This window comes from Poecile atricapillus, chromosome 21 (assembly GCF_030490865.1).
Source record: "Poecile atricapillus isolate bPoeAtr1 chromosome 21, bPoeAtr1.hap1, whole genome shotgun sequence".
NCBI lineage: Eukaryota > Metazoa > Chordata > Aves > Passeriformes > Paridae > Poecile > Poecile atricapillus.
The window spans coordinates 2,881,468-2,893,733 of NC_081269.1; the positions used below are offsets into that span (position 1 = coordinate 2,881,468).

General features: G+C 43.1%; 1 protein-coding gene across 11 annotated transcripts in view; it reads left to right on the forward strand.

Annotated features, from left to right (window-relative positions):
• The first annotated feature begins 251 nt into the window (after positions 1-251).
• BCAS3 (BCAS3 microtubule associated cell migration factor) overlaps positions 252-12,266 on the forward strand; it is a 305,724-nt gene continuing 293,709 nt past the window's right edge. For 4 of the 11 annotated variants that reach the window (XR_009279308.1, XM_058854697.1, XM_058854696.1 and 1 more), the window contains exons 1-5: positions 254-431; positions 1,855-1,939; positions 4,667-4,721; positions 6,084-6,156; positions 6,961-7,067. Coding sequence is in view for 10 of the 11 variants with exons in the window: in XM_058854697.1 (XP_058710680.1) it covers positions 1,869-1,939; positions 4,667-4,721; positions 6,084-6,156; positions 6,961-7,067 (306 nt within the window). In the remaining variant the exon portion in view is untranslated. The other 7 variants (XM_058854701.1, XM_058854699.1, XM_058854700.1 and 4 more) reach the window with 5 other exon arrangements.

A 12,266-nucleotide genomic window follows, 5' to 3' on the forward strand; every position in this document is an offset into this window, starting at 1 on the left:
CCTCCGAGCGCCTCCCGCCCTCAGGAGCCCTCAGGAGCCCTCACGGCCCCTCACGGCCCCGCCCAGCAAACCACGCCCACCAGGTGACGTCACCGCGCGCGGCCCCGCCAATCCGGCCCCGCCTCCCCCTCCCCGCCCCTCCCCGCCCCACGTGCGCGGGGCCGGCCCCGGCGCGCGGCGGCTCTCGCGAGATCCCCGATGTAAACAAAGCCGCGGGGCGCGCGCCGGGGGGGGCAGCGCCGCCCGCCTTTCACCGCCCCGGCCGCGTCCCGCCGCGCCCCGCCCACCGCCGGGCAGCGCGGCCGTCGATTGGCTGAGAGCGAGGCTCGGCCCGCCCCCGGCGCGCTGCGATTGGCTGCGGGCGCGGTGCGCTGGGTGTCATTGCCCGGGGGGTCCCAAACAGTGTCAGTGGCGCCGGGAGCCCGGCAGGTGAGGGCGGCCCGGGCCGGGGGCGCGCGGCGGGGCCGCGCTCGGGACAGCGCTGCGGCGGCTCGGAGCGGCCCCGCGGGGAGGCCAGGCCGGGCAGCGGCCGGGGCGGGGGGCGGCGGGCATGGCAGGCCCGCCCGTGAGGCCTGGGAGACCCCCGAGAGCTGCGGCCGGAGGGCGCGGGATGTGAAGCGAGGAGCGGCCGGCGGGGTGGGCGCGCTCCGGGAGGCCGCGGACCCGCTTACCGGGCGGCGGCGGGAGAGAGGCCGGGCAGGTCGCGGTGTTTGGGTGTGCAGTTGCTCAATAGCGGCGGCCGAGGGTGCCCAGGCCGGCCCGGCCGCTGTCGGGGCTCGGAGGGGTCGGGCGGTCCCGGCCCCCCGGCCCCGCCGTGGCGGCTCCGCAGGTGCCCCGAGCTGAGGCGCGGCTGTGCCGGGGCCCAGATCAGGAGCTGAAATCTGTCCCGGTGCTCCCTTCCCCTCGGGGTGGGGTGGCACAAGGTGTTGGCACTCAGGGCACGGCAGGCTCAGGTATCCGTGGGGTGATTTCATCCCTTCCGTGACATTTCGCCTTTCAAGGTTCCTGGGCGTGTGTGTCAGGCTGCTGCTGTGTTGCCGAACGTTTTGTTAATTAATCATTATTTTGCTACTAATTTCTGAGTGATTATCCCGCCTCCCTTAATGAGCTGGCTCTTGCCAAGTCTGCTGTGGCGTGAAATGATGCTGATAACTGATACCACGTTGGAGATTCGGCTTTTTCTTTTACTTTATGAACAGGTTTGGGGTGGGGGGACACAACAGAGCAGCTGAGGGAGTTCCCTGAAGAGCTGGCTGGGATCTGTGGTGCTCCTCAAGTGCTTTCTGCCTTTAGGAATGTTACACAGAATTTTCCTTGGAGAACAGAAGCGTGAAGGAAAGCTTGAAGATAGCACAAAAAGCTGACATAAAGCAGTAGAACGTGTGAGCTGCAATGTAACCCATATTTTCAAGAGTACAGTACGCTGCAATTGCCTTTGCACGTTATTTTTATATAATTATTTTCTGAGACAGCAGTAAATAGTGGGTTTGTGTAATGGTGATGACAACTGTCTACCTGTACCACTATCTTTAATCTTGGAATCATAGAATGGTTTGCGTTGGAGGGCTCCTTAAAGATCATCTAGTACAGTTTGAGATAATTTTCCACTTTATCATGCAGGTCTGTGGGGTTTGTTTGTTTGTTTTCACAAACATTCCAGGAGCTGTAGTGATTGAAGAAGTTGCCCGCTTGGTGTGTGGTTTTCTTTTTCTCATTAAAAAAAGTGCTATAAAGAGGCCTGCATATCTGTGTAAGTGAAGTTTCTCTCTTACCACCTTGAAGAATTCACCAAGAGCCCGTGTGATAAGTAATCCTGTGGAAATTTTGGTCAAAGTGCTGTGTTTGTTGCAGGTGTGTGCCCAGGAACGATGGCGACAGAGTCCCCGCGCCGCCCCAGTCGCTGCACTGGAGGAGTGGTGGTTCGCCCTCAAGCTGCCACGTAAGAACCTTCTAGAAGAACAGCCCTTACTGAAAAGGAGTTGATTTTCTTGTAGAACACCCCAGGCTGAGCTGGTTTGGGTTTTTTTCCCCCCAAAGTCAGCTTGTGTTGACGCTGCAGTTTTGTCGCACTGAGCGTTGTCCAATAAAGTCAACACATGGCATTTCTGTCTCCCTAAATGGGATCCTTTGCAATTGCACACCAAAGTTGTATATTTAAAAGCTAATCACTGCAAAGTTTTGTTGTTGTTTGCACCATTTTGCTGTACAAACGTTGCAATGTAGAAAAGTGATGGTGACTTTTTCCTTAGGCCAGAGGGATGTGCCACCTGTGATCCTTTCTTGCTGTTCTTTTAAACAACACTTTGTCCCAGGAGTGGGTATATTAAAACATGCAAAACTTGTCATTAAAGTCCTCCAGGAAGGAGAATTGTGGATTTTTGTTTTTTTTTTAAATTTTGCTTAAAAGAGCAAAACCAAGAAAAAAGGAAGAAACTCCATCCTTCTGGTCAGAGCACCTGGCAGACACATTTTGTGCCTGGGCATCCTGATTTTCACTGTGTTCTAATGGGAATGCTTTCATGGCAAAAGAGCTTTTTGGCTGCAAGACAGCCTAGAAGATTTATGATCTTTTCTTTCTTAAAGGAGTTTTGTAGCAATTTTTCTTTCTTCCTTGGGATGCTTATGCTGCTACAAAATGGCACCATATGGAAATGTCCACCTCAGGGGGACTTACTGTGCCCTTGGAGATAACTCTGTATTTCCAGAAACAAGATTTACTTCCATTTTTATTGAAGAACACAAGAACCTGATTGTTGTAACACAGAAAGTTGTGTTAGAGCTCTGTCTTGCAGCCATTTTTTAATGTGGCAGATTTCCTCAACATTTCCTCTCTGTAACAATGTTTTCTTCAAAATATGCTTTAAAAATATTACAACAGAAAAGCACTGTAAGAAGATGATTATCTGATTTTTTTTTTTACTTAAACATGGTGTTTTGTTCTTGAGGTATCTGTTTGTGCCTCAAAAATGTCACTGTTTTTGATGAATCTGTGTGTGCTGAGCACTCAGCAGCATTCTGCTGCTCATGTTACCTTTCTACATCATTATTAAAGGAAGATTGGGCTTTTTTTGTGGGTTATGTTTTTTTTTAACCACTTTAAAGACATCTCCCTGGAACTTTTTCAACTTCAGGAGAGGTTTAGAACAGTCTGAGTCTGGGAGTCTGAATAGAACACCTTCCAAACATCAGTTTTGGTTCAAAATGCGCTTGGGGAGAGGGGAAAGAAGTGCATTCCATGAGCTGACCCATGAAGGCAGCATGACTCTGGCTGGTTGGCATTCCCAGGACACCTTCAGATACTGTGTTTAATGCTCTACCTGTGGCCAGGCGTTTTAATAAAGGTGTGCAGGGGCAGCTTGGGTGACCTACATAAATCAGAGAAGAATCAACACAGGAGAAACCACAGGCTGTTTGTAAGGCCTCAGCCTAAAGCTGAGTGGGACAATCTGGGATGCAGAAATGCTGGGATTGCTGGTTTGGGCATGGGCTGGAATAGACTTTCTGGAATGTAAAACTTCCTAGTTTATATTCATCTCTGTTTTCAAAGAGGTGTTGCAGTGTTTGGGTTCAAGTATCTTCTGTGTAATTGTGTGTACTCCTAAATTCTCCAGAGTGTTTCATTTTTCAGTGCTAAACACTCCTGGTTTTATTAAAACAATCTTGCACAGCTTCAGAAAAAAGCACCTTTGGCCATCCAGAGTTCCTAATTTTCAGTTCTCCTTTGTTGCTATGAGAAATCTTCAGTTAGAACAGGAAAAATTACAACAGCATAAAAGTTAATTTTGGAGCTGCCAAAACTGTTGCCTAAAGAAAACCTGAAGGCTTTTCTTAAATAATCTCAGACTTTCTGAAGGTAGCTCTTGTTGCCAGCGTGTTTCAAGTGTTCCTCAGGGCACAAAGCACCAACTTTGTGCACGGTCTCAGCACCATCTGTGTGCTGCACTCAGCCCACGCTGTGGTTACTCAGCACTTGCACAAGGGCCTCACTGCTCCTGCAGGGAGAGGCTGCTCAGAGCATTGCTTTAAATCTGCCCCAACAAATGTATCTTGCACTGTAAACCATCCCCAATCCGTGCTGCTAATGAAATTCCAAGGAGGAATAAGCTTCCCAGGCTATAAAATCTGATCTGAAAATACCTCTCCTTGCTCCTCCTGGGAGGGTTTTGTTCCATCCTCTGCTCCTGAGGATGTACTCCATGTACTCTGGCATTGTGCATCATGCACAGGAGCTCTGGAAGTTTGTTTGTGCCACCAGCAGAGCTCCAGTCGTTGTTTAAATCCTCATTTTCACGTTGTAAGAGCCAAATCAAATAGAAAAATCCCGAGGAATCATTTCCAAATCCCTGTACCACCCCAGGCCCCTCTGATGTGGAGAACATGGCTTATTCCTTGAATTTAGATTTTATACTTTCCCCCCAAGCAGTTATTCCATCAGCAGGTATCATTTGGCTTTTTTAGGGACTTTTATTACTCTTACTTAGTTGTTTCATTACTTACAGGCCACAATTCATATTATCAGACTTTGGCAGTAAAATGAAGTGCCTGCATTGCATGCTTAGTATCCTGTGTGCTAAAGGTGGCCCATGCTTCCTTTTGGTGATCTAATTTAATATATTCATGACCATTTCTGAACTCTTTTGGCTGAAATTCTCTTTCTGTTTTCCAGGGAACAGTCGTACATGGAAAGTGTTGTTAACTTCCTCCAAGATGTTGTGCCACAGGTAGGGCGTGGATCTTTTGAAACTACTTTTTTTTTTCAGTGCACAGAAAGCAGTGTCAGGAATCCTCACAATGCTTTGTGAATTTATTATTTCATCTAATAAATAGATAAATATTTTTTAATGTATACTTATATATTTTAGTGCATTTATATGTAATAAATATGGCACTGGAATGGTCCCTTCCTGGTTGCCCATGGGCCTCCCAGTAGCAGAAGGGAACTAATTTTGTTTTACTCTTTGGGAAAGCTGTAATCCATGGTGGAGGAGCACTGCAGCTGATTGTAGCTTCCAGAACTGATCCTGATTCTGATTCCAGGGATTATCTTGGTTACTTAATGTCTTGTTTCCTCATGAATTTCCTCATAGGAATTCCCAGTGCATTTATTCTGTAATAATAAAAAAAAATTGCCCTCAGTAATATCAATTTGTGAAATACTTTTTGGACTCAAAAATTAAATATATTTAGAGTTTCAATGAAGAGATTGCTGCATTCCACAGCCTCCCATTCCCCCTCTCTGGTTAAAGGATACAGTCTGTGTTTCATTTTACAAATCAGCTTGCCTTGGAAGCGTGGAATGTGATTTGTTTTGAAAAGTAAACCCCACACTTATTTTTTACATTTGTATTTTTAGTTCAAGTTATTGCTTTTCTGGCATGTATAAAGTGATTGTACAAGATGTGTTCATATTTTATCCCAAATAGTGCTCAGTATTTTGGTATAATTGATTTGGAAGTGCTGGTATTCCTGCTGGTGCTCATGTTCCTGCTACCACAGCTTCTCCTGAGGACTGTAAAACCTCCAGTTTGGAAACACTGCAAGTCTCACTCCACAGTTTCTTTTTGTATCTCATCTTTTTATGGGAATCAGTAGAACACAGGACTGAAACATGGATCTGTTCTCCTGGAATTGCAGTTTATTCTCTTTTAAATGGCTGCATTAAAGTTGTCACAAACAGAACTGAAAGGTGTCAGTAATATAAACTGTGTAGTAAAGGTCTCTTTCTTTCCTCAGTCTGGCCTGCAAAGCTTTTAAGTGAATTAAAGAGAATTTTAATGATAAAACACCTTATGTGAGAACTTCCAACACTGCTGAAGTTAAAGATTGTAGAAGCCACTGTGTTTAATTTTATTAACTCACTCTAAGTCACGTGGCATTTCTTACCTGCCACAGAAGATTTATTGTTATAAATACTTGGTCATTCCTCCATCAGTGAGTGATGCTCAGCATGGTTCTGTTGTGTGAATACTGGTGACAACAAGATCCATGAATCATGTTTGTTGTTTTAAATTAAATTCCTTCTTACAGGAGGAGAAAAAACACTCTAAATCTTTCTTATTTCAACCATTTTGCTTTTTGTCCAGGCCTACAGTGGAACCCCTCCAGAAGAAAAAGAGAAAATTGTCTGGGTCAGATTTGAAAATGCAGATTTAAATGGTATGGCTTCATTTTCTCTCACTTGTTCTTGGGAGTTTTGGGTCTATGTGCAGTAGTTCCAGCCAGCTTTCTCTGTAATAAACATTATAATTTTCTCGAGTAAAACCCCTCTTAAATGACTTTTACAACCATGAGAGAATGAAAAAAGCTCCCTAAAAGCATGGAAGCATCAGAGGTTTATTTGGGATGGTGGAAGGGGATGTTTTCAGGCCCAATCAGAACAGGCTGCATGAAATAAATTTAAACATAACGTGAAGGATTCTGAAGAATATTCTAAAGAGTTTTGTTGTATGAACCTAAAAAGGGAATGCCTGAGATTTTTTAAAAAATAAAAGGAAAACAAACCCACAAGCAAGCAAACCTTAATGGGCCAAAGATGCCATAAAGCCATGTAGAGATTATAGGTAATTTCTAATTCTAATAACCCTGATTTAGGTTCTCTCTCACTCCATCCCTAACCTTCCTTTAATGAAAAGGGAACAGGGATAAATAGGTGGAAGAGCTCAGGTTTGAATGAGGAATCAATCACCATTTTCTCTTAGATCATGTTGTTATCCAGAAAATATTTCTCCATCATTTTAAATGTAAAAGATTTCTCTTTGTGAAACTTTAACAGTGCTGTTTGCACGACAGAATATATTTCAGTATTGCTCCAGCATGAAAATGTAAAGCACTTTGGTGGCTCTTAGCTCTAAGAGGAAATTAGTTCTAACAATTGAGGAAACATCATCTAATGGTGTTTAATGTTGCTGAGAGCTTGGTCCTGACGTCTGATAATGGCTTTGCTGTTGGAATCTTATTCAGATACATCCAGGAATATGGAATTCCATGAGATCCACAGCACTGGGAACGAGCCCCCGTTGCTGCTGATGATTGGATACAGCGATGGGATGCAAGTCTGGAGCATACCTGTGAGTACAGAGCTCACCTTCCCCCCTCCTTCTCATTTTATTTGTCAATATTATATTAGAACTTTAATATTTTACCTTGAATTTTTCCCATTGGAGTGGAAAGAGCCAACAGTTCCCATCTATGTTGTATGGATTGTGTGTAATGTGCTTATCTTCAGATAATCCTGAGCACAGCTCAAACACTTCAGTTCATGTACCTGCAGATTTTTGAGGGCTTTTTACACATTATTCCTGCTAAGTCCATTTCCATACTCAAACTGGGAGCAGTGTTTGCCATTCTGGAATAGTTTGTAGCCCCTCAAAAAAACGGATTTTGCTTTTTAACAGAGAGGAGTAAGGGTGGAAAAACATCAAGAGCCTCCCAACAAATCCCTGGGATTTGTTTGTCCCAGGAACTCAAGTATGACAGTATTAATAGTATTTTACAATCACATGTTTGTCATGGACATGATTTGCAATTTTAATTTTACGAAGGGCTCTGTGTGCATGTGGGTTTGATTTCAGGCTGTCATCCCCACCCCCTGGTTTGTGCTGCAGAGTGGTTTCTGGGGCACGTGGGCTTCATTTGGGAAGGAAAATCTGGGAATTTCCCCCAGATTTTTCAAAATGAGAGACTAAAGTTGAATACAGTAGGTCATAAAATTCTGAATTTAAAAAAGCAAAATTGCTCACACTTTGTCCTTCAGAATAAAGCAGAGAGGATGGAGTTCTTTCCCTTTTTAAAATACACTGTTTTTTTAAGCAATGTGTGCATTTTACAACTTTTTGGTTAGCTATGTAGGACATATGTTTTTATACCAGTATTTTAGAAAATAATTTCTATAGCAACAGTGCAGTTAAAATTGAGTTTTATGGGTGTGGTGGAGCTTTTCCCCTCTTGATTGCATCTTATTATCTTCTTGATTGCATTCATTAGCTGGAATGAGGAAATAAAAAATCTGATGAGGTTTTGAAGGGATGAGACCTAACACACTTGGCTAAATTTCAGTATTTTGTAGCTGTTTATGAAAATTTAGGATCTTGAACTGAAACTCGGGCCCATTTCAGCCAAAGCGGGGAATTTCTCTCGCGCCCACGCGGTGGCGCTGGGACACCGAGCTAAGAGCGGCAGCGCAGCCCCATCAATCCTTAATTAATTCATTAACATACCCTGAGTATCACATCGGCTTGAGCGCAAGAATCCTCACAAAACACCCTGTTTTATACAGCTGAAATGTTATCATCCCAATAAACCTGTGTTTTCTGCTAAAAAAGGGAGATGTGTTGCCATGGATGGATTTTTTTTCCATTTTATTTTATTTTATTTTATTTTATTTTATTTTATTTTATTTTATTTTATTTTATTTTATTTTATTTTATTTTATTTTATTTTATTTTATTTTATTTTATTTTATTTTATTTTATTTTATTTTATTTTATTTTTTTCCCCTCCTTGTGTCCAATTCCAGGCCATGGAATACTTGATTTTGCCTTTTTTCTAGTAGGACTGTACAGCCAGGCTGTCTTTTTTTTCCTCCCAATATATTTCACATCTTTATAATTCCTAGCTGTTGGTAGTATTTGCTATTTCAGGAAAACTAACAAAAAATGAAGTTGCAGGACAGCTTCTTTTAGTGTTGTTCAACCTTTGCAGAAGTATGAGCAGAGAGAAGTGCAGTGAAATGGAGAAAATTCCAAATGTGGTGATATTTTACCCTCCACCTTCAGGGATATTGCATCATTTTGCCAGCCCTTTATTTGTAGTTTCTGTGAAATTCTGAGAGCACAGCCAGGGAGGTGCAGCTTGGACCTGGACACTTTGGGTTAGTTCAGAGTTGGAATGGTTCCTCTGTTAGTGGAGATTTTCACAGAATAATAATCTTTAACATCAGTTTTAAATACTTTTGCAGAGCAGGGTTTGTATATCCAACAAATTTGGAGGGAACATAAACTGGAGGGGGTTTTACTGAAACTGGAGGGGGTTTTACTGAAACTGGAGGGGGTTTTACTGAAACTGGAGGGGGTTTTTCACACTGTTGCTTCTCCTTTGCATTTTTCCCCCTTGCTCAGCCTGAGCACAATAAAACCTGGCAGTTATGTGATTGACTTAATATTTAAGAGCTTATTTGGCAACACTTTTTTGTGTCCTTTGCTATTACACAAACCTTCCTTCTTGGAAAGCTGACTATTTAGCTTGTAATTAAGCAATGTTATTCCAGCTAAGGAAAAAAAAAACCAACCAAAAACCCCAACCCTGCATTCTCCAGCTTAATCTGCAAAAGCAACAATCTGACATTTATGTGCAAATCTCCTCAGGAAAGTCATTATCTGTAGCATTGTGCTTTTTTATTCCTACAATTGGCCCTCTATTCAGCACTTAATAACGTGTTGCAGGCAGCAGGGGTTGTGTGTGAGTGATTATGAAGTGTTTATGACAGCTCCTAAGCCCACACTCCTGCTAATGGTGTTACATGGCCTTGCCCACACCTCGCTGCTGTGTCTCTGGGCAGGCTGAGAGTGCTTTCACGTTGACATCTCCTCCGAGGAAGATCTTTGGACTACAAAAGTGCGATTTGCAAAATGGGAGATCCCATTAGGGCGGCTTCAAAGGGCTTGGGGTGGTGTTTGAGGGAGCCTGGCCTTGGAAGTGCAGCACAAGGTGTCCATCCAAAGGGCTTGGCTTTGATCTCTGCTCTCAGATGGGGGTGGGAAGGTTAAAAGTGGACTTAAAATACTCCTGGCTGAGTGGGGAGGAATCTGGGAATACACTAGGAGTTCCTGTTTGATAATGGTGCAGTGGAGTTTTGTGTTTTGTTTGGAATTTGTATTTTCCCTTGCTCCCAGTTTCATGTTTCAGAGACAACTGGATCTGGTTTCTGCCTGATGTGGTTTCCAAGTATCTGTTCTAGATGTTCCTGTTCAGGGAATGCATGTTGGCTGCTTTTTTTTTTTGGTTTTCATTGCAGGCTGGGAGTTTTAGAAGTAGAAAAATCATCTTAATGGAATGGTTCTTGTTACAATGAAAAAAGAAACTTATCACATCCCAAGCTGCAATCCTTCCTCTGTCCAGAGCTCTTTCTAGAGGGAACCACCTGCAAGTACCACTCAGAAAAATGGAGTAATGACCTGACCTGGTGACCCTGAAAAATGTCTGAGGACTTTGCAAAACATCTATGCAGATCATTTGCTGAGGCTTTGGGGTTTTTAAACTAAAGAGGCACCAGTGTACAACAAATGTGGTTTTACAAAACTTCTGATTCTATTAGCACTGCCATTATTTAAAGTACTAGGTGCAGCTTCATCCTCAATCCAGTCACTAGAGTAACATTCCTTGAACATTTAAATTCTTACAGTCTCCAGATAATTACAGAGATCTGGTCTGAATGGAAAAGCTGAGTGAATTTCTAAACAAAAGTGATAAAATTTGTTCATCTTCTTCCAATCCTTTCTTACTTTCTCAGCAGCAGCGTGACTGGAAGTTGCCATTAACCCATATACAGCAATATTTGGTGGTGGTATCTATCAATTGCTTATCTGCATATTATAACATCATATCATGATATCTTCATGTTTAAAATATACATCTGAATATTTAAAAACGATCTCTAGATTTGCACAGTGGTTCTAACATTGAGTTCCAAACTCAATTTTGTTTCACTTTGGTGTATGTTTGGCTTTTTTTTTTTTTTAAGGTTCTTTTTCACCATGTGAAAACTATTTTCTCTGGTTGGAAACTATTACTTATCCTCGGTGTGAACAAAACTTCCTTTGTTCAGCTTTTTTTTATGGGTGCAAACTGGTGTGCTCCAAACAATAGAGCTATGCTGTCAAAACCAGCCCTGCAGATTCCTGGGCTGTCATGTTTTAAGCAGTAGCTCGAGGTGTCTTAAGTGGAGGAGAAGATTCTTCTTCCTCCTTTAATGAAGACTTTTTTTGGGGATTTGAATCCTTTGCTTCCAGCCTTCCCTGTAGGTCTGGGAGCTGTGGTTGATCCCAAGTTTTGGGAAAGCTGAGATGTTCTACCAGACCAGCCTGGAGCCATCATTTTGGATTCCCTCTTCCCTACAACGAGTACCTGAAGCTGCTTTTACAGCTTAATATCCAATTCTTGAAACCTGTTTGGAAATACTCTTGGCTTTTGGAATGGGAAAGAAAAACTTTTAAGAGCTCTGAGAGCTGCCACGGGGACTTGCTACTTAGCTGGATCCAATCCAAAATGGCAGCCACAGCCTCGTTTCTCACAGGTGCTTTTTGAAGAATTTAGAGCTCTGTTTTCAATTCATGAGCTCTATTTATATTTTGTCTGTGTGTGTGAGACTGTGGAGCTCCAGGGACTGGTAATGGGATGTGGAGCCTTTGGCTGGGAGTTGCCAGCCCACAGCTGAGCTGTCCCCTCAGAGCGCGGTTCCTGGTCCCACTCGAGTTCCTGGTGGGAAAAGTGTCCCACCCACAGGGAATGAGCAGTGAGATTCAGGCCATGAAATCTCTGTCCCCTGAAGGAGGAGCCTGCAGGCAGATTGGGTCTGCAATAAACTTTTATCCATAGATAAATGAAGGGTATTAGTATTAGTATTAGTATTAGTATTAGTATTAGTATTAACCACAGTTAGTTCAGGCTTTTATAAGACTGCAGACAGCAGAAGCTTCTGGTGGTGGTGCTGTTTGAAGGAAGTTAATTGGAATTCAAAGAAAATCTTGAACTCGAGGCCCTAATGCATTTTTCAGTGCCAAGCAAACCAAGGAACAACCAAGCTCTAACTAATTCATGGCAGACACAAGATGCAATGTCTTCCATGAGTCCCTGTCTCAGCAGAACAGTTAAGGACACACAGCTTAAATCCTTAGAAAAAGCTGTTATTTTATGAAACTGTGCTAGATTAAATGTTAGTGTTTTAATGTGATCAGTGTTGTAGTGTCACATCCAGATTTTTTGAAACTCAATTTTGTGCCTGTTAGCGAATTTGAATTTTCTTTACAAGCCAGATGCTGTGTTTGGGTGGCATCTTGAATTTTCATTATAAAGCCTCCAGTGAGGGTGTATCTTTAAAATTTGCTCTGTTTTAGCTCCCAGGAGTCAGCAAGTGCTCAGCACTTGAGCTGTGGAGGCTGAACCCAAACCATTCCATGATTTAGAATGCTGCAGGGACTGAGCAGAGGACCTGTTAACCTACAGTGGTCTCAAAACAGGAGCTAAGTACCTGTAATCTCATTTTAGTGACT